The sequence below is a fragment of the Mauremys mutica genome, chromosome 2 (assembly GCF_020497125.1).
Source record: "Mauremys mutica isolate MM-2020 ecotype Southern chromosome 2, ASM2049712v1, whole genome shotgun sequence".
In the NCBI taxonomy this organism is placed as follows: Eukaryota; Metazoa; Chordata; order Testudines; family Geoemydidae; genus Mauremys; species Mauremys mutica.
This window is the reverse complement of record NC_059073.1, coordinates 190816341-190837965: the sequence shown is the minus strand read 5'-3', so window position 1 is coordinate 190837965 and position 21625 is coordinate 190816341. Positions and strand designations below refer to the sequence as shown.

General features: G+C 44.7%; 1 protein-coding gene across 6 annotated transcripts in view; it reads left to right on the top strand.

Annotated features, from left to right (window-relative positions):
- The window catches only part of VWC2 (von Willebrand factor C domain containing 2), a 106229-nt gene extending 85062 nt beyond the window's left edge, over window positions 1-21167 (top strand). For 4 of the 6 annotated variants that reach the window (XM_045006564.1, XM_045006565.1, XM_045006563.1 and 1 more), the window contains exon 4: window positions 16959-21167. In XM_045006564.1, the coding sequence (XP_044862499.1) occupies window positions 16959-17110 (152 nt within the window). In that variant the 3' untranslated portion in view covers window positions 17111-21167. The remainder of the gene's footprint in view (window positions 1-16958) is intronic. The other 2 variants (XR_006577106.1, XM_045006567.1) reach the window with 2 other exon arrangements.
- Window positions 21168-21625: the final 458 nt, after the last annotated feature.

Here is a 21625-nt window from a genome sequence, read left to right as displayed (position 1 = left end):
GATTCTATACCATTGAGCCTCAAACTATGAGAACCCACTGCATCACTTTTGGAAGAGAGTGCCTCCAAGAGAGAAGCCTCAGCCCTTCTCTTTTCTTCCCCGCTGGAGCACATGGGAGCAAGAGCAGCAGGTACTACTGGATCTGACAACAGCATCTTTTATCTCCGATGATGGATGATTACAGGCAGCACTAGGAACTTCTTAGGAGGATTGAAGAAACCCTCCAGATTCCATTGGAAGTGGATCAGGATCCTAAACACAAACTTTTGGTCATTCTCAAGTCTATGGCTTCTTCTAAGGATATCCTTATTAATGAAGCCCTTCTGTGGCCTGTTAAGGACATTTGGCACATACCACCTACCTCTGCTTTGATCCTGAAGAGGGCTGAGAAGATTTATTTTGTTCCCTCCACCAGAGTTGAATGTTTTCCTACCCTAATCACAAGTCTCTGGTTGTCCAAGTAGTCATAGAGAACAACAGGCTAATCCTGCCCAGGCCCACTCCTTCAGACAAGGATGCCAGGAGACTACCTTCAGCAGAAAAAACATTTTCGTCAGCTAACCTACTATTCCGTATTGCAAATTACCAAGCACTCAAGTCAAAATATGACTTAATTATAACAAGCTGTCGGAGTTCATCAATAAACTACTTCAGGAATGTAGGTCCTAGTTACTATCCTAGATGGAGGGAAGCTAGTGGCCAGATAGTCCCCTCAGGTGTCACTTGATGCAGTGACTCAGCTGCTGGCTCCACGGGAAACATGGTGGTTATGAGGCGGGCCTCTTGGCTGCAGTCATCAGGGTTCCAGGCAACAGCTGAAGATCTCCCCTTTGAGAATAACAACCTATTCAACAAGAAAAGTGATAAGTAGCTTCACTCCCTTCAGGACTCTTGTGACATCCCTTTGCTCCTAGGGAATATACACCCCGGCATTTTGCAAGAAAAATTCTCAGCAATCACTGCATAGATACCAGCCTACCCCTCAGCTGTTCTATCACCAAAGGGCCTACAGGCACAGTTGCCAACTTTCAGAATAAGCCAAAACTCAAGCTAATCCCATTTCAAAACAAGGCCTAAACCAGCCAATCCCTAAGAACCCCAACACTCTATGTGAATAGATTCCACCCCCCCCCCGACGTGCAGTCTGGGACTGTGGTGGACCCACAACAAGCTACAAGCCAAAAACTAGCCAACAAGCAACTTTCAAGCCAATTAAGCCAAAACCAAACCCAATTTCTGCAGGGGGGTTTTGCGGGTTTCACATGTCTGCCTACAAGCCAATGGGAAAAAAAACACAAGAGGATGTGTTGCAGCAGACATACTACAGCACCGCCATCCCCCCCTCCCCCCCACACACACTTTCTAAGACAACATTTTGATGGCACACAAGAGAAGTCAACCAGTCCTTGCACAAGTAGTCTCCCCCACTATTTTGATGGCCACCTGGCCCATTTCCTTTCAATGTGGCAGCTTATGATTTTGGACAAAAGGGTCTTAGGCAACATTTTAACTGGCTATACAATTAAATTACTGTGTGCCCCTCTTCATGAATCCCACTCACAAGAGGATTCTCAGACAAGAGCTGTACTCCCTAATCTAGCTAGAGGTTATACAGCCTGTACCCCCTCATCATAGGGGGAAGAGTTTTACTTTGGAAAAAGAGCGGTTGCTGGAGACTCATCCTGGACCTCAGGCAGTTGAACGTCTTCATCCACCACTCAAATTAGAGTATGATTAGCCTGGCGGCCATAATCCCTTCCCTGAACAAAGGCAACTGGTTTCTGGCTCTTGACTTGAAGGACACCTATTTTCATAGACATCCACCCAGAAGTTTCCTGCATTTTACAGTGGATTTAGAGCACTTCCAATACAAAATGCACACTTTGGGCCTTCTGATGGCCCCAAAACTTACTATAGATTTCATGGCTTTGATAGCAGTGCACCTGCACTATCAACGTAACCCTGTACTTTCCTACCTATATGACTGGCTGCTCATGGGACAATCACATCAGGAGATGCACTTAGCAGTCATGTCCTTACTTAACCTGCATCACTCCTTAGGACTTCAGGTAAATCCAAGCAACAACTATATAATTTATTGGAGCAAATCTATACTAAATTGCAGCCAAGGCCTACTTACTGCAGGACACATACCTCACAATGAGAGTCCTTCAACTCAGTCCTCAGATGACAATCCAGTCCTGCTAAGCCCTGTGGCTGTATGCACCTATGTTGACCCCCTTTGGCAGACTCCACCTTTACAGTCTCCAGGTTTGGCTGAGGGAGCTCTATGCTCCTAGCAGACTCCCTGGACAGAAGTCTCATTTCCTCACGGTGTCCTGACATTGCTCACCTGATGGGTGCAGAGGGACAATATTTGTGAAGAGGATTTCCTTTGTTCCCACACCATTCACAAACACACTAGTTACAGATGCCTCTGGGCTGGAGATTGCATCTGGATGACCACACAGCTCCATTTCCTGGACTCCACATCAGCCTTCTTGAGGATTTAGGCACTTCACGAAGTGTGGAAGAGGTGCCTGTCTTTCATCCAGTCCACTCACGTCCAGGTCAGATATTTGCATTGTTTATTGCAGGGGTCTCAAAGACCTGGCCCGCGGGTCATCTGCGGCCTGAGAACCTCCCCACTGCAGCCTGCAGAAGAGAGATGCATGCAGCCATGTTGCCAGCATGTAGGTGCTGCCCCCCGCAGCTCCGATGGGCTGGGGGAGAGGGACAGAGATACCATTACTAGTTGCCAGGGAGAGTCAGCAATGGAGGCAGCATCACTTTTTTCCACAATGAATATAAACAAGTCAAAATACCAAACACAACTATCTGATGCACACCTTGCTGCAATCCTGAAGGTTTCAACTGCTCAGTCACTGAGGCTAAACATCAACAAACTGACAGAACTGAAGTGTTGCCAGATGTCTGGCAAACACTAAAAACTCTCTGGCAGGTGAAGAATTGTATAAAGTTTTATGACAGTTTTATTATTTCTAAGAAATTTTGAAATAAAAATACAATATAAATGTTTTCTTTTCTGAACACCATCTTCAGTGACATTATTGGCCTGCTGGAAGGATTTGAGGACTGGCACAGGCCCCTAAGGTAAATTGAGTTTGAAACCCCTGGTTTATTATATAAACAGAGGATCAAGGTCTGCCCTATTCTGCAGACAAACTCTGGAATAGGTCTATTCAGCATCAGATTACCCTCTCTGCAGTGAACCTACCAGGTGTAACTAATTCCCTCAGCCTCAGCAGGCATTTTCATGAGGCTTACAAGTGGGAGCTCCACTTATCAGTGGTCCAGTGGATTTTTTAGTCAGTGGAGATTCCCATCATGGCGCACCTTTACACCCTAGGGAAATAGACAGGCCTGTTGTTCTCGGACTGCCAAAGGGCACAACTTCAGAGGGGATGCCTTCATAAAGCAGTAGTTGGATCTGTTAATGTCTGGCTTCCCTCTCATGCCCCTTCTACCTTCTATTCCCCTAAAAGATCAAGTTGGATACAGCAACGATGATCGTAACAGTACTATGGTGGCCATGATCGTTCTTGTTCACCACTGCTCTGCAGATGGCCTCTCCCCTGTGCATTCACCTGCTGCTGTTTCCAGACCTGTTGTCACAGAATTGAGGCAGGTCCAACCATCCTAACCCAGCATTGCTCCATCTGATAGCCTGGTTTTTGGGATGAGCAACTGACTTAGAGAGATCTTGCTTGGAGGAGGTCCAATCCATCCTTCTCAATAGCAGGAAACCCTCTACTAGAAAGTGTTATGCTGTCAAATGGAAGCAGTGTTCCCTGCGGTGCTAGAAGCATCATTTGCTTCTGGAGGAGTCAGGGATGCCTCTTATCCTGGACTATCTCCTCTCACAGAAGTCATAAGGTGTGTGGTCCTTATGGGTATTCATGATCTGTCTTCCTTTTCCTATTCTCAGCTCAGTTCTAGATTTGCAGTAGAGTAGAACTGAGGAGGCGGTCAGTCTGCGTTGCCCCTTATCTCCTCGGCAGGGAGTATGAGGAGATGAAGGGCACAGGCACACACCAACAGACACAGCTATTGAAGAATGTCTGGTTCCAGGAGCAGAAACCACATGCACACCCATGGTGAATACCCATCTCAAAGAACTCAGTTACTATAAGGCAAGTCACCTTCCTTCTTTCTACTGACAATTATCTCGTTAGCCTGTCTGGTGTTAATGGGGATAGATTACTTCAGATGCAAATAAGCAGGGCGTGGCTCATGAATGTTTTGAACCTGTGGCATCCAACATGAATTTATAGTTTATAAAAGCACCACCACCTCTTACTCCATGAACACCAAGCTGGTGCCTACTGAGTTCTAAGGAAGCACAGATACAGAATGTGTAAGCTGCTTGTGAGTTTCTAAGGACAACTAGAAATACACACACTTCCGAAAGGTGTTCACCTCATCTCTAATTGGTACAGTTCCACAGATTCTCCAGGGGATTCACTCTTATATGTCTTATCATTTTTTTAAATAATTTTAGGTTAAATATCTCACTTCCACCATCTTTATTATTTCTTCTGATTAAGAAGCTTGTTTGATGTGCCTGTTTTTATTACTGAAGTCTATGTATTTAATTTGGCCCTTTGTATGCTCTGATGCTTTGTTTGACTTATATTTGATAATACAGTGTTCTTTCTACTTTAGCTCAATCAGTTTATTTTCTCTAGTTTACTGGTTTTCTTTCATTGACTAAAAAGATTTTTAAAATCCAGTCCTCTCAAACAGCACACCTTACACATTTTTCATGTGCAAGAGAAATGCTGCTACAAATACTGTGTTCCTGATTCCCTATTACCTTGCATCTTGTACAGTCATTTACACCTCTGAAAAATTAATATAAAACAGTATAGTTCTGAAGGGCTAGCATTGTACACTGTATTCACACAGGTGTAAATGCTGCCACTAGGAGCAAGGCAGTGAAAAACCAGGTTCTACTCTTATGTAGAAAAGTGCAGAATGCTTATACTGGGTAAGGTGGCTTTGTTTTGTTGAATTTCTGCACTTAAGTGGACGTCATGCATGGGGCCAGAGCCAGACAGGAGGATCCATTAATAGCTCTGTCACATGAAATATTTAGATTGTGTATAATAAATAAATAAAAAATCAAGGTTTGTAAGTCTCACTAACCTGAAAGGAGCTTAAAAAGCAGCTTTAAATGGAGATTTACCCTAGTTGTTGGAAAAAAATATATGCAGACCACAGCAAAAGCAATCTTGGTAGCACTTGTTACTATATATGTTTTGTACAGCAATGACACAGCACTTCCAACCCTCGTCACTGCACAAGTACTTAGTTCAGCTTTCTCCGGTTTGTCTATAGATGCTCTTCCACCCATGTTCCTAAATTTTGGCATGTTTAACAGTTTTTACTATATCAGTTTCTCTTTCAGTTTGTTTCAGTTTTCTATGCATATAACAGGAAAAATGACGTTAGAAAAGTATTTTTTGTTTTCTTCTGCAACGCATTAAGATTCTATCTAGCATGAACAAAACAGTTTTTATGAACAACAGCACAATGTGCAATCCACCTTTTTCTATAGAAGCCAGGCAAAATTACAAACAGATGGGAGCATTTTTCTTTGAACATACACATTCACTACCGCTCTAAAAAGATGTCTTGATGGTTTAGGACTTTAATATGCAAAGTGAAGGCATTGATTAAACCATGTAAAGCACCCATTATTAGGGCCTAAAAACTTCCAAACTGTTCTTAAAATTGAAATTCAACTCTTTATAACTAAAAACACTCCTTTAGTCTGTTACAGTGGTATCCAAAGATATCAAGAGAGATAGGATAGTAAGAGGCAAAACTGGATTGAGAGTAGTCAATGTGGCAGTGACAAAGGTGTTGAATTTATTTTTGTAGAAGAATGCAAGTCAGCTGTTCTAGTCTCAAACTACCTCTGCTAGTTCATCTAACTGCTTTCTCCACTTTTCAGAGAAACATTAGTGTGAAAGGTATGTTATATCTACACACCTGATGGGGAAACAGTCAAATCAGGAAGATACAGACTCTTTAGGTGAGATCAGATAGTGGAAGGGGATGAAGCAGATAGGGATACCATCTTTTAAGAAAGCAGTGATTGGATTTGGGGAGAGGCAGGGTTGGGGAATAGCCTGCAGTTTGGTCTAATCTAGGTCTGTGTTAAATGGGGGACTTCCCTTCTCATTTTCTCTCTCCATGCTGTTACAGTTTTTTAAAAAAATCAATACATAGAATTGTTCAGCAGGCACAGTAGGATCTTGAGTGTAATGTTCCAGTTGAAGGGAACCTTTTTAACTACAGCACTGGGAGCCAGTCTTAATAATCTGAAATTTGTGGTCTGGCCCTTAGCTTGCCTAACCCTAAGTACAACTTCTATGAAAGTTCTTTTTAACAGGGAAAGATTCTGATGAATTTGCTTAAACAAAGTATGTGAAAAAATCAGGTGAAACTGATTGTTCTGTAACTTAGTTTTATCTATGACATATCATTGCCTTCAGGACAAATAGGTTTAAATGTATCTGTCCATTTAAATAGGTGGAGAAAAGCAAAGCTAACTGGCTTTTTGAAATATAATTGGTAAAGTGTTTGGGTACCACAGTGATGAGTGCAGTATATAAATATCTAGACAGATGTGCTGTATGATGCCTGAGCAGCCACACGACTATTACAGATTAGAAGGACAATTCCTAAGTAGTGTAGGACAGCTAAGACCAAAGGACAGAGCGTTTTATGTCAAAGTATTATTACTGAGGGTGGCATGTAGTTCTAAGGGGCTAAGTTTTGCTCTGACTTGTACTTCATGCATTGAAGAGGTTTATTTGCCCATCATTTGGCCTAATACACCTCTACCCCGATATAACACGACCCGATAGAACGCGGATTCACATACAACGCAGTAAAGCTCTGACACGCTGCTCTGAGTAGCGTGTTAAGGGTGCTGGGCCATGCTGGGGCCGAGGGGTTCAATAAGGGGCATTGGGTCTCGGGGGCGGTCAGGGGCTTCCCTCCCCCAGGGTGTGGGGGGCAGGAGCTGTGGGAGGACACTTTTGGGGGCCCCACAGTCTCAGAGTGGCCCGGGGGATTAGCCGGGAGCAGCCCACTCTGTTTCCCTTGCCCCAGCCGTGTCGCTTGGGGGAAGGGATCCTCCCGCACTCACTGGCAGCCAGAAGCGGAGCAGCCCAGCCCCAGCTCGCTCCACTCCGCCAGCTCCCAGCCGTGGCGCTCCACTTCCCGCCAAGCAGGTGAGTGCAGGACCTCTCCCCAGCCACCCCCCAGCGACACGGCTGGGGCCGGGGCAAGGAAAGTGGAGCAGGCTGGGGTCACATCGCTCCGCTTCCTGCTGGTTAGTGCGGGGGGGGGGGAGGGCATCCTTTCCCCAACCTCCCCGCATTCACTGGCAGCAGGAAGCAGAGCGCCGTGGCTGGGAGGTGGTAGAGTGGAGCGGACTGGGGCTGGGCTGCTCCACTTCCTGCCGCTGCCGATGAGTGCCTGTCGGGGGTAGGGGGGACTGGATAGGGGTCGGACAGTCAGGGGACAGGAGGCTTGGGTAGGAGTGGTGTCCTGGGGGTTATTAGGGATGAGGGTCTCTGGAGGGGCGGTCAGGGAACAAGGAACCAGGGGGGCAAAGTAAGTTTGATATAACACGATCTCACTTATAATGCAGTGAGATTTGTCTCCCAAGGACCATGTTATATTGAGGTAGAGGTGTATATTATGGAATAGTTGAATACAATGTGACTAAGTTACTGTATCTGTCTGAATAGGCGAGTGTGCATATGCAAAAGCAAAGTCACTCTGCAAAGGTATTAAACACAATTAATACTGTAAAGCACACGTGTTTTTATGGAAGGGGAGGAGGAGCAGCAGCTTGAAAGATTCTCTTAAAAGGTTGTCAAGGTTACAAGGAATAATGCACCTGTAGGTGAGTGGCTTGGACACTTTCTGTTGATAATTGGTATCAGGATGTTTTCTTCTGGGATAACAAAATTTGCATTTTAATTAAATCCTGTTGTATTTATCAACATTAGAGCGTATAACACAGCATAATGCACTCGTAGCTTTTCAAGGTATCAGTTAGAAACCTCAAAATATTGTACAAGAGATGCATTTATGCCAACAGATTTAAAAAAAAACATACTTGAGGATATAAGAAGCTGCCTCAACCTATATAGTCCTAATTAATACCTACCTATGTGTTTACCTAATTAGGCTGAAACAACATTTCAATGTGATCAAGAAATTTAGGATTTCTTACTTAGCTGTCCAAGAACTTGATTCTGATCTCACACTGCCTTTACACTGATGTAACTGCATAGTTTTCATGGAAGTTAATTTTGATTTATTCCACTGTTACAACAGAATCAGACCCTTAGACTTGTGAAAGAAACCTCCCTATTGACATCAGTGCAGTTTTGCTTAAGTGAAGAATGCAGGATCAAGCATATACTTTTGGGAAACAAATTGAAGCATTTCAAGCTACTTCTTGGATTAGGCACATTGCGAATATCCTATAAGAGATGAGGCTACATCATCAGCTGGTGTAAATAGGTGCAGCTCCATTGAGTTCATGGGAGCTACACCAGTTTACACCAGCTGGTTACCTAGATCATGGTATATGTATCATTGGAATCTCCTCAAACAAACACTAGCATCTGTACAATTTAACGTAGCAACAGCCAATAAAGTTGGAATGCAAGTATTAAAAAGAACAAACTACAAAGCAAGGCAGGTACCATGCTTTATTGGCCAAGGAGAAGAGATTTGGTTTCCATTACTCTAGTGGCAAACAGAGAGAAGCAACATTCCAGATCACCATAAAATTGTAATCCGGAAGTATTTGGATAGTTTAGGTTGTAAAATAGTTGCTGCTCTACCCTCACATAGTTTATTTTTTAATTCAAATGCTTTGTTATAAATCTGTAACAATTTTTTAAACCTTGGTTTGTCTTCAAGTGTCCAGCTATGTCAGGCCATCTGTCTTTTTCAATAATGTATTAAAAAATTGCAGTTTGCTAACGCCAGAGTTTTGCTTAAAAACCCCTTTAACTTCCCTGGAGAGAGCTACAGGAGAGAGGCTTCCTTCTCCTCCCCAGCTGCTTGGGCAGGGAATTGGGGAAAAGTTTTGATGATTAGTGAGTAAATAACAAGATTGATTTACTATTAACTATTGTAACAAAGTTCCTCCTCTACCTTGGTGGGTCCTGCACTTATTGGCAGATTTGCTCACCTCAGTGATCTTCCCCACAGTCTGGGTCAACTCCTCCTGTGTCTGATCAGGAGTTGGGAGGTTTGGGGGGAACCTGGGCTCACCCTCTACTCCAGGTTCCAGCCCAGGGCCCTGTGGATTGCAGCTGTCTATAGTACCTCCTCTAACAGCTGCATGACAGCTACAACTCCCTGGGCTACTTCCACATGGCCTCCTCCAAACACCTTCTTTATCCTCACCACAGGACCTTCCTCCTGGTGTCTGATAACGCTTGTATTCCTTAGTCCTCCAGCAGCACACCCTCTCACTCTCAGCTCCTTGTGCCTCTTGCTCCCAGCTCCTCACACGCACTTCCTCTCCTCTGGCTCCCCTCTCCCTGACTGGAGTGAGCTCCTTTTTAAACCCAGGTGCCCTGATTAGCCTGCCTTGATTGGCTGCAGGTGTTCTAATCAGCTTGTCTGCCTGAATTGGTTCTAGCAGGTTCCTGATTACTCTAGTGCAGCCCCTGCTCTGGTCACTCAGGGAACAGAAAACTACTCATCCTGTAACCAGTATATTTGCCCTCTACCAGACTCCTGTACCCCACTGGCCTGGGTCTGTCACATATCCCTCCCCCCTGCTCAACACCAAGGGGCTGGGCAGCTTGGGATGCCAGACAGTGCACACATGACAAGCCATCGGCATTACCGTGACGGCTCCCTGCTCTATGTTGCACACGGAACTGGAAAGGTTGGAGGGATAAGAACCACCTGGTCACCCTTGTGTTCTTCTCCTTGTTCCGCTGCATCCATTGAAGAGGGGCATGGTCGGTCATGAGGACAAATCTGCACCTGAGCAAGTAGCTCAATGCTTCCATGGCCCATTTTACGGCGAGGCACTCTCTCTCCACGACTGCATATTTTTGTTCCCTCGGAAGGAGTTTCCTACTGAGGTAGAGAATTGGGTGTTCCTCCTCCCCGACCATCTGTGATAAAACGGCCCCCAACCCTACTTCCGATGCATCTGTCTGCAGGATAAATTCCTTGGTGAAATCAGGGGCTATCAGTACAGGGTTACTGCAGAGGGCAGTCCGTAGGTCTGTGAATGCTTCCTCTGCTGCGTCAGACCATCTCACCAGATCAGGTCCACAGGCTTTCACTAGGTCTGTCAGGGGGCTTGCCCTTGTGGCAAAGTGGGGGATAAATAGTCAGTAATACCCCACTACACCTAGGAATGCCCGGACTTGTTTCTTGCAATGTGGTCGGGGCCAATTTTGGATGGCCTCCAACTTGTTCACTTGGGGTTTTACCAGACCTTTTCCCACAATGTAGCCAAGATATTTGGCCTCTGTAAACCCTACAGCGCACTTGGCAGGGTTTGCTGTAAGGCCAGCACGCCTGAAGGTATCAAGGACTGTCTCCACCTTCTCTAGGTGGGTTTCCCAGTCTGGGGTATGAATGACCACATCGTCCAAGTAGGCAGCAGCATAAAACTGTTATGCGGGCGTAATAGCTTGTCCATGAGGCGCTGGAAAGTAGCTGGGGCCCCATGTAGTCCAAAAGGGAGGACAGTATATTGAAAAAGACCCTCTGGTGTAGAGAACACAGTTTTTTCCTCTGCGTCTTCTGCAAGGGGAATCTGCCAGTACCCCTTTGTCAAGTCTAGGGTAGTCAAGTACTGGGCATTACCCAGACGGTCCACTAGCTCATCTATGCGAGGTATGGGGTACGCGTCGAACTGGGATACTTTGTTTAGTCGCCGGAAGTCGTTGCAAAACCTTGTGGTGCCATCAGGTTTGGGCACCAGCACAATTGGGCTGGACCACTGACTGTGGGATTCTTCGATGATCCCCAACTCCAGCATTTTTTTTACTTCTGCTTTTATTTCCTCCCTTTTGGCCGCTGGCACCCGATAGGGCCTCATTGTTGTTCTGGCCCCAGGGTTCGTGACGATGTGGTGATATGTCTCAGTTGTTCGACCTGGTTTTGTCGAAAACACATCTTGGTTCCGGAAGATCATCTCAAGACACCTCATTCTTCTGGTCTGGTGTTAAATCGGGAGACACTCTCACCTGTTTGGAAGGCTTGTTTTCCTGGGTTAGGTCTTTTCGGATAGTTATGCATGCCTCCTGTGCATGCCAGGGTTTCAGAAGGTTGATGTGATAAATCTGTTCTGGTTTTCGGCGTCCTGGCTGCCGCACCTTGTAGGTTACTTCCCCCACGGGTTCAGCCACTTCATAGGGCCCCTGCCATTGGGCCAGAAGCTTGCTTTCTGCCCTGGGTACCAACACCATCACCCGATCTCCTGGTTGGAACTGTCGGACTTTTGCCTGGCGATTGTAATAGGTTCTCTGGGCCTCCTGGGCCTTTTCCAAATGTTCCTGTACAATAGGGGTGACACGGGCTATCCGGTCTCGCATCTGTATTACATGTTCTATTATATTTCTACCCTCATTGGGTTCCTCTTCCCAAATCTCTTTGGCGATATCTAGTATGCCATGGGGGTGACGTCCATATAATTACTCGAATGGGGAAAACCCAGTTGAGGCCTGAGGTACCTCCCGGATAGCGAACATAAGGTAGGGCAGTAGGGTGTCCCAATCCATCCCGTCCCGACTTACCACCTTCCTTATCATAACCTTGAGGGTTCGGTTAAACCTTTCTACCAACTCATCAGTCTGCAGATGGTAAACTGAAGTTCTCAGGAGCAGCGTACAGAGGTCCTTCATTAGCTTTGACATAAATGGGGTTCCTTGGTCTGTTAATATCTCCTTTGGCAGCCCCACTCGGGCAAAGATCCCCACCAGCTCTTTGGCTATCGTTTTAGAGGCTGTGTTCCGCAGGGGGACAGCTTCTGGGTAGTGAGTAGCATAGTCCAAAACAACAAGTATATATTGGTGGCCCCGAGCCGTCTTCTCCAGGGGTCTCACTAGGTCCATGGCTATTTGCTCAAAGGGGACCTCTATGATGGGAAGGGGTACTAAAGGTGCCCTCAGGTGGGGACGGGGACTGTGCAGCTGACACTCCGGGCAGGACGCACAGTACCTCCGCACTTCTTCATGTACTCCGGGCCAGAAGAAGCGTCATAGGACTCGTGCCAGGGTCTTCTCTACCCCCAAGTGCCCCCAAAAAGATGACTATGAGCAAGACTTAATACAGCGCTCTGGTGTTTTTGAGGTACTAAGATCTGCTGTACCTTCTGCCCCTGTACTGGTGCAACCCGGTATAAGAGATTCTTCTTCATTATGGAGTAGGGTCCTGGTCCCTGGGTTCTCTCTTCCACGGGGACCTCACCTATTTCAGTCACCTCCTTTCTAATGTTGTTGTACCTTGGGTCTTCAGCCTGGTCCCGTCCAAAATTTCCTCTTCCAGGGCTAATCTGCCCAAGATCTAGGGGCCCAGTCTCTGTTGCCTCTACTGGTTCAGAAGCGTTAGGGTGGGGGTCAGACTCAGGTGCTTCTCCCTCCTGGGTGGCCTTCTTTTCAGCTGCTCGGGTCCACCTACCTACGAGAGCGACCCTCTGGCTTTGGGCCAGTATTCGGGTTCCCAAGGCCTTAGCTGCCCTCCTTTTCCTTTTTGACTTTCTACCCTGTCTGGGAATGGAAAATAAATCTGGGGATATTTCAGAGAAGACTGGGGATTGACAGTCTTCTGTGGATGCCTCACTAACTTCAGGGTTCCCCTCTTTCTCCAATCCTCCTACTGGGAGTAAGTCTCCAAACCCTGGGAAGTCCCTCCCTATGAGCATCGGGTATGGGAGTTTAGGGACTACACCTGCTGCTACCTCAGTAGTATTCACCTGAATCTCAATTTTTACTGGGATGGTGGGGTAATAACCAACTGTCCCATGGACGCATGTTATCCCCGTACGCTTAGCCCGTAGCAGCTGACTACATTTCACAAGCTTCCCCGAGACAAGCATGATGGTACTCCCCGAATCAACCAGTGCTGTGGTCTCTAACCCATTTAGCTTTACTGGTCTGGTGTACATATGTGGGGTTAGTGAGACCCCCACAAGGTGGATTAGGGAGCATGGGTCTGCCCAGTTCCCCAGGTTACACTGCATAGGCTCCTCAGCATTGGGACACTGTGCAGCTATATGTCCCCACTCCCTGCAGGCATAACATCTGTATGGGGCCTTAGGCATTCCCCGATCTCTTGGTTTGGGCAGTCTAACATCACGATCCTCTTCTCCCTCAGTGCTCCGACTCTTTGTGGCTTCTGGTGGGCCTTCAGCCGCTCTCTTTTTCCACCTGTGATCCCCTGGTTGCCCAGTCACCCGAGCTCTAGGGCTTGGTGCTGCTAGTTTAACCCGGGGTGCCTCTTCCTTAACTGGTCGGGTCAGCTCCCTCGCTGTCCTTCACCTCTCTACCAGTGCGACAACCTCATCATAGGTGGAGGGTTCGTTCTGGCTTACCCAAGCACAGAGGTCTGGCGGTAGCCCCCTCATGTATCGGTCGATGACCAGAACCTCTAGTATCTCTTCCGGACTCCAGGATTCCGTTCGCAACCACTTTCATGCGAGATGGATGAGGTCATACAATTGGGACTGCAGGGTTTTGTTTTCCTGGTACCTCCACTCGTGATACCGCTGGGCCCGCACTGCAGTTGTTACCCCAGATCTGGCCAGGATCTCTGCTTTCAGCTGGGGGTAGTCTGCTGCAGCCTCTTCAGGCAGATCATAGTAGGCCTTGTGGGCCTCCCCACACAGGAATGGGGCAAGGATGCCAGACCACTGATCTCGAGGCCAGGCCTCCCGTAGGCTGTCCTCTCAAAGGCCAGAAGGTATGCCTCTACATCATCCTCCCGCGTCATTTTCTGCAGCCAATGGCTGGCCCGTATGATCTGCGTCCCATCATGGCCGCGGTTCAGCTCTGTAAGGGTCTTTACCTGGTTTACTAGTTCCCGCAACATAGCTCGGTCTTGAGAAGCCTGGTCCATTGGCAGGCGATTAGTCTCTTGTTGCAGCCGCACTGCCTCCTGTTGGGCAGCTGCCTGGACACGGGTAGCCTCCTGCTGGGCCGCCGTAGCTTGTATCAATGCCCGTACTAGGTCATCCATTGTGGTGGGGAAAAAAAAATAAACCCTCTCTTTTTTTTTTTTTTAAATCACCCTCCTTCTGCTGCGCTGTGCACACCAAAATCCCACTCCTGACACCTGTTGACAAAGTTCCTCCTCTACCTTGGTGGGTCCTGCGCTTATTGGCAGATTTGCTCACCTCAGTGATCTTCCCCACAGTCTGGGTCAACTCCTCCTGTGTCTGATCAGGAGTTGGGAGGAACCCGGGCCCACCCTCTACTCCGAGTTCCAGCCCAGGGCCCTGTGGATTGCAGCTGTCTATAGTACCTCCTGTAACAGCTGCATGACAGCTACAACTCCCTGGGTTACTTTCCCATGGCCTCCTCCAAACACCTTCTTTATCCTCACAACAGGACCTTTCTCCTGGTGTCTGTTAATGCTTGTACTCCTTAGTCCTCCAGCAGTACACCCTCTCACTCTCAGCTCCTTGTGCCTCTTGATGATCCCCGGCTCCAGTCACAGAGCTTTAGTCAACCTCTAGCCAGGGGCGGCTCTATGTTTTTTGCCACCCCAAGCACGGCAGTTAGGCGGTCTTCGGTGGTTCACCTGCAGGCAGTCCGCAGGTCACTCAGATTCGGTGGCGTTGCAGTGGGTGATCCCATGCCTTTGGCACCCTCCGTCGAAGCCGCGGGACTAGCGGACCTCCCGTAGATATGCAACTTGCTGCCCCAGGCACGCGCTTGCATGCAAACTTGCATGCAAGTTTGTAGCTTACTAGCTATCTGTGAAAAGTGATACTTGTATGTTTGTCAATATCACTTTTCATAGCCTCCCAGGTAACTAAGTGTGCTGTGATATTAAGAGAGATACAAAATCACTTTTCAAAGCAAGCCCCAGGACCCATTAAGCCCTGGATGGGGTGGGCCGAACAGGGAGGCAGCATTATTTTTGTTGTTCAATCTGTCAAAGACCCTACAAATATACATTACAATGATTTGGATGTGAATCTGTGCATATTTGTTTTTCCTAATGTTAATTAAGTATTTTAGGAAAAAAGTGTCAGTGTGGCTACCAGGGAGAGTTTGTGGCTGCACTGAGAGGTCACCAAAAATTTTGTTGGGAAAACCCCTGTGTTGGTTTAAATAATACCAAATTTTTATATGTTTCTAATAAGTTTGAAAAATATCTTTACAATATAAATATTTCCTCTTATTGAGTCAGGAGTATCTAGTACAGCAGTTCTTAAGCATAAAATATCTTCTTGCATATCTGTCTGTAGGGAGTCTCATCTCTGGCAGAACAAACATAATAAATGCACCTTAATTTTCATCAGAAAGTCTCCAGATTTATCTTTGCAAATGATTCCAGCAGACACCTGGGGAGGGGAGAGTACAGCTTTCTGGGGAGCGTCTTACTAAATTCACAATAGTGTAGATATTAAACAGGAGATGCAATCACATACATACTTAGCAATTCACACCTTCAAAGTGTTGTTCAAATGTTGTTATACTGCCACTACTCTTGTAAGTGAGGTGTTATCCCTATTTTACAGGAGGGAGGCAAAGGTCACACAGCAAATTGGTAGCACATACAGTTCGCCTGACCACTCTGGCTAGCATGTCAAACTTAAGTCAAGTTATGCTTTAGTATCAAAAGCCATAGAAGTTGAAGAAGGAGAATTGTAGAATACGCTGATGTCTGTGTGCACATAAACTCCTAGTGTTTTGCTTGATGCAACACGTTTATATCATAACCAGACTAAGTTTCATTTATTGTTTTAGCATGGTGGTTGATGTTATGGAAACCTCCCTGAGCAAAGCTTTCTGTAACAAAGAGGGAGAATAGCTTAAGACCACTTGAAGTAAACAAGGAACTTTGGTATACCAATCTAATTAACATGAAAGGTGCTTAAATGCTTCAGTGATGGAAGAAAATACAATAATAATACTGTATCTAACTGAAAGTTTAGGCAATCAGAAAGTGTTATCACTTGTAATATGACCAGGATACCAGACTTAACAGCTATATTGGTAGGAAAAATCCAAAATCTTTTAAAAAAAGGCACCCACAAGTCATTTTTAATCAAATCTGAAAGATAGCGTACCTCCCACAGGACAGTGTTTGGGGCATTAGTTCAGTAGTGCCTTAGAATGAAGAATATCATTTCTTGCAGTAATTGAAGTCTCCCATTCAAGTACTGATCCTGTTATTACTCTGTTATAATGGAGACAGGAAATATTTTCTCAGCTAACACAAAATAAAGCTTGGATACTTTACAAATATTATAGTATATTCTAAACATGTTTCCAGTGGAAGAAGCTATAAAATCTAAAGTACAATGCTTGATAACCTGTAGTGATGCTATAGTGTTCTACTCTTTCTGGACAATACGGAGCGTTTCTCACATCTGAAATCTGTATTTATCTACAAGAACAGACTCTGCCCAGATGTCTATCATGGCTGTGTAAGATCTTACTACGAAATACTGTACAACTAGCACACCTATACATATTCCTGAACAGAGGGGGAGTGTGCATACAAAACCCCAGTACAAACAAAGAATAGATGATTCTCGTTCCCTTTTCTAATGAAATATCCTGTTTTTAAAATCAAAACTAAATGACATTAAAAGTAACATACTTTTTGTTACTAATTTTATACTAGGTCTGCAGTATTAAGAAGCAAAAACTATAGATATAAATATAATTATGAATTTCCTTTTTTTTTAGGCCCAAACTGCTTTGCAGAAACCACTGTCATTCCAGCTGGCCGAGAGGTGAAGACTGATGAATGTACTATATGTCACTGTACTTACGAAGAAGGCACTTGGAGAATTGAACGACAAGCTATGTGCACTAGACATGAATGCAAACAAATCTAGGGAATCTACAAATCAAAAGTACTATAGGGTTTTCACCGCAGTGAAGTATTTTATAAAAACATCAGATAAGCCTGGGAAAGATTATTCATTGTAATAAGAATATTTTTGGTGAGGAGAAAAGATCATCATATTGGTATTTTGTTTTTCATAGTAATGTAATACTGCAAGACAAAGAAATCCATATATTTAAAAAAGTTTGGACATAAAAAATCCTGTCTTAACATTTTATTTTCACGGTGAGTGCACTGAGTACACTCTATCAAATATTCTGTGTATTTATATAATCCCATTATAGAGGTTAAAATAAATGTTTTATATAGATACAGCTTAAAATACGGTACGGTCGCCTGTCCTATTGTGTACATGCACCATGCCTAAAACATTTCCGTTTTAGTTTTATCATGACTTTATTTTTGATGGGCAACAATAATAGACGTGTGGCCAGAAAATAGCCAGCAAATCAATCACATATTTCAGGTACTTTGAAGTTCTACCTTTTGAAAATATACGGTATAAGCTTTAAAAGAATGTGCTAAATTTATTATTTGTGCAAAAGTAGGCCAAATTCTCTTAGTTATTCTGGTGCATCTCCAGTGGACCTGCACTAGTATAACTGGGAAGAGAGTATGAAATTGTGACTTTGATTATAGTAATTGTTTCAGAACTCTAAACATGGATCCTATAAGAATTAATTTCAGGTATATACACATCACCTCACGATGAATTCTTTTGTGATGTAAAGCGTCCCATATCTGATATAATGGCTGTAAGTGACAAAACAATGAAACTTGCAACAAATTTACATTTAATGGTCGTGAAAAACAAGTACAACTGACAACAGAGGGTGACAGGGCGTGTAACAGGAGAAGCAACTAACAGGTGTAAGATAAAGCAAGTCTCCACTATTTTATTTAAACATGCTTTTCTTTTTCTGCTACTCTCATATATTACACTTGGGTTGAATCACTACTGAGGCCCAGGTTCAAGAAAGCACTTAAGTATGGACTTAACATATGCTTTGCTGAATTAGTGCAATGTTAGGAATTAGTAGTTGACTACATGACACCTGATGCGTAACTTACATTGTTTATCTCTCAGACTTCTATCAGGATTTTAATGGAAGTTTTGCCATTGACTTCGAGGGGCCAGGATTTCACATCATCAAGTATGGATTTTGCCCACATAGCTATCAATCACCAGACAACTGTTTGTTTCTCAACCAGATCAAGGACAAGAAAATCAGGAAACTACAAAGCAGCAAAGACATAAAATGCACAACAAGCTTAAGTAACCATAACAATTACAAATCTGAAGACAAATAATCCTACGACAAAATGTACCTTCAAGTTCACATATAGCCTCAGTACATCCCAGGTGGACAATCAAGGAAAGTGGGTTTTGGACTGATTATGATTTTTTCAAACCTCATGTCAACCCATCAACTATCAAAATGATTTTCCTCAAGCCTATGTACATGTATATAAAGTACATCAAAATATTATACTAAAAAGCTATTATCAATAAGTAGCAGAAAGAATGTCCAACACATACCCTAAATGTTTCACTCTTAGCATAAAAATATTACTCTGCTAGCGGTAGTAAATGGAAATCACTAATGGGCGGATTGTGAAGAGCATCATCATGTGTGCACCCCATATGCTAAGCACTCTGGACATAAAAGTGCTTGATCCTGCTACCTATACCGACAATAGTACCTCATTCCCTGAGTAGAAATTACTAGCGCAGTAAGGTCCTACTCAGTCTAACTAAAGGTGGCAGAATTTGGCCCTAAATCAGAGCCAAATCCTATTCACCTTACAAAAGTAGTTATGTTACTCAGATGAATAAAGCAAACAGATTTTGGTCCCAAGTTGCTAAGAGCTAGATTCAGAAAGGTACTTAGGATTCCAACATTTAGGTGCCACTGGCATTCTGAAAACCACCACTCAGGCACCTGCAGGGCTAGGCGGAAGCTGAGTTGCTACCAGTCAGCATGTGCAAAGCCCTGATCCTGCCCCACAGCTAATGAGTAAGGTTCTGAGCAACCCAAGCCAAAGCCCTCTTAGGATTCTCAACCCAGGCATTCTCCACCTTCAACAGAATTGATTGAAAGACCCAACCCAGAATACCCACCAACACAGAGATTAGGGCACTCATCTGGAATGTAGGAAAGGTAGGTTCAAATCCCTGTTCCAATTCAGGGGCATAGTTAATACTGAGCATTTTCCACTTCAGATTTTTAATCCTGATACCAACGTATCCATTTCACCCAAATTTCCTGTCTGATTTATGTGATTCCTCATGATTTCTCAGGTCTCTCTAGTTTACTGAAGTTGTTTCTCTAATATTGTTGAGTTGCAGAGACTGCTGTTTAAAAATCACGATTGGGAAGATGGCTATGGAGTCTTTTACATCTAGGTCACCGAACAAAAAGCCAGCCCAGGTCCACTATTGCCAGCTGAGGGCTGTTCAGTGGTCTGTGTGAAACTGATGGGCAAAGGCAAATTTCTAGCACAGATGTCAATGCTACACAGAAAATAACCCATAATTGACTCTGACTGGCATTCTTGTTGACAGCCTCAGTAAAAAGGCAAAGGAGTGAACAAGCACACTCCACAAGGGTGATTCTACTATGTCAGTGAACAGGAACATTGGCAATGTAATGTGTGAGAGCCTGTCAGTATGTACCTGTAGATGTGAACTTCAGGCTCCAGCACTGTGATTTTGGCACCTTGTAGATGCACTAATTTTTACTTAGCATTTAAAAGGTGGTAATGGGAAGATTTAAAATAGATTAGGGCTGATTTAGCCACTGTGAAAGAACAATATCCTCTCCCCTTCAAAAATGAAAAGGAATATACAACCTGCAGTGGGATGCTGTCCCTCCCCAGGTGCTGAGGACTATAGCAGAAAGAAAAAAGTTACATTTTTCAGAGAGTCTTTCAAATAGCAGTAGAAAAGAACAATAAAACCTTACCAAACATGGAATACAGGAAATAAAGACTGTCCAGCTGTAGACTTTTTTTCTATAACTTTTTAAGCAGACCAGAATGTTCCTAGTGTCTAAATTAGATACCAGTGTTGAAATCTATATTGATCTAGCTCTCACCACATAACTAAAGTAATATTCCTGTTTGAATCTAGGAGCACATGCTGTTTAATTTCTTCATACAAAAGTAGAAATAAAATCCAACTACATAGTTCCTAATGAGCAAAGCCACAAAGCGTATTGAGTTGCTGAGCGTACCATACTGAGAAGTGCTCGTCCGAGGTTTGAACAAAAATGAAGAAACATGAAAACAGGCTCTATTTTGCTAACAGACAATTTACTGGTTACTGGAAGTTATATTTAACTCTTTCAAGTTTATAATTTTAATCAAATAAAACATATTACTTAAGTGAAGAAATGTCCGTTTGACATAAAATGATAGTTTTAAAATCTGACTGTGGTAAAAATATGTATTACTGCAAATAATATTAGGTTATCACTTACTTAATGTATATTGTCAAAAATGGGACGACAACTCAAGCCAGTTAAAATGGTCAAAGGCAGCTGCCGATGTTCAGGCAGTATTACTTATTCCAGCTGGTTGGCAATTCTCTAACTTGCAGTTTTTTGTCCAAAAGAACTAGTACCATACCAAATTCAGTGTCCATTTTGGTCAATTTCATGTTCATAGGATTTTAAAAATAGTCAATTTCTCATGTGAACATCTGAAACAGAGTGCTGTAACCGTGGGCGTCTCTACCCAAAAAGGAGCCATGGGTGGTCGCAGGATTCCCACCCTTACTTCTGTGCTGCCTTCAGAGCTGGGCAGCCAGAGAGCTTTGAAGCCAGTGCCAGCACAGAAGTGATGGTCGCAGGGTATGGGGGGAGTCATCACTTGGGGAGCAAAGGCCAGCCTTATGGGTTGGCAACCACCAAGAGCCATATGAAACTGGAGTTGGGGAGGTGCAGGGCTGGGAGCACCCCAGCTGGGGACTCCTACCATGTGCTGGGCTCCAGCTGCTTGTCCCGGCTGGACTGGGGAGGGATGGGGCTTCCTCGTGTCCTGCAGGGGCCACTTTGGGGGCTGGGTGAGACCCACCCCCAGGAACCTCCCATGGCTGCAGGAAGCTTTGCAGCTGCTGGTTGGGAGCCCAGCTCTGAAGGCAGTGCAGCTGTGGAGCTTCCAGCAGCCTGGGGAGATTCCTGGAGGTGGGTCTGATCTGGCCCAGGAACAGCAAGTCCCATCACTCCAGAGTCCAGCTGGGACTAGCAGATGGAGCCCAGCACATAGGAGGAGCTCTCCTCTCATACAATAGCCAGATTTCACAGTTCATGGCGTATTTTTCATGGTCGTGAATTTGGTAGGGCCCTAATAACTAAATTTTCAAGACCTGCTAATAGGTCATGAATAAGTCTGTATTTCATGGTGAATGGGTGCTTTTTGAGGGAGGTCTGAGGATGAGCAGGCATTCTTCTTTTCCCACTTGTTTTTTAGTGTTACTTCCATGAACACAGGGTCTCTGCTT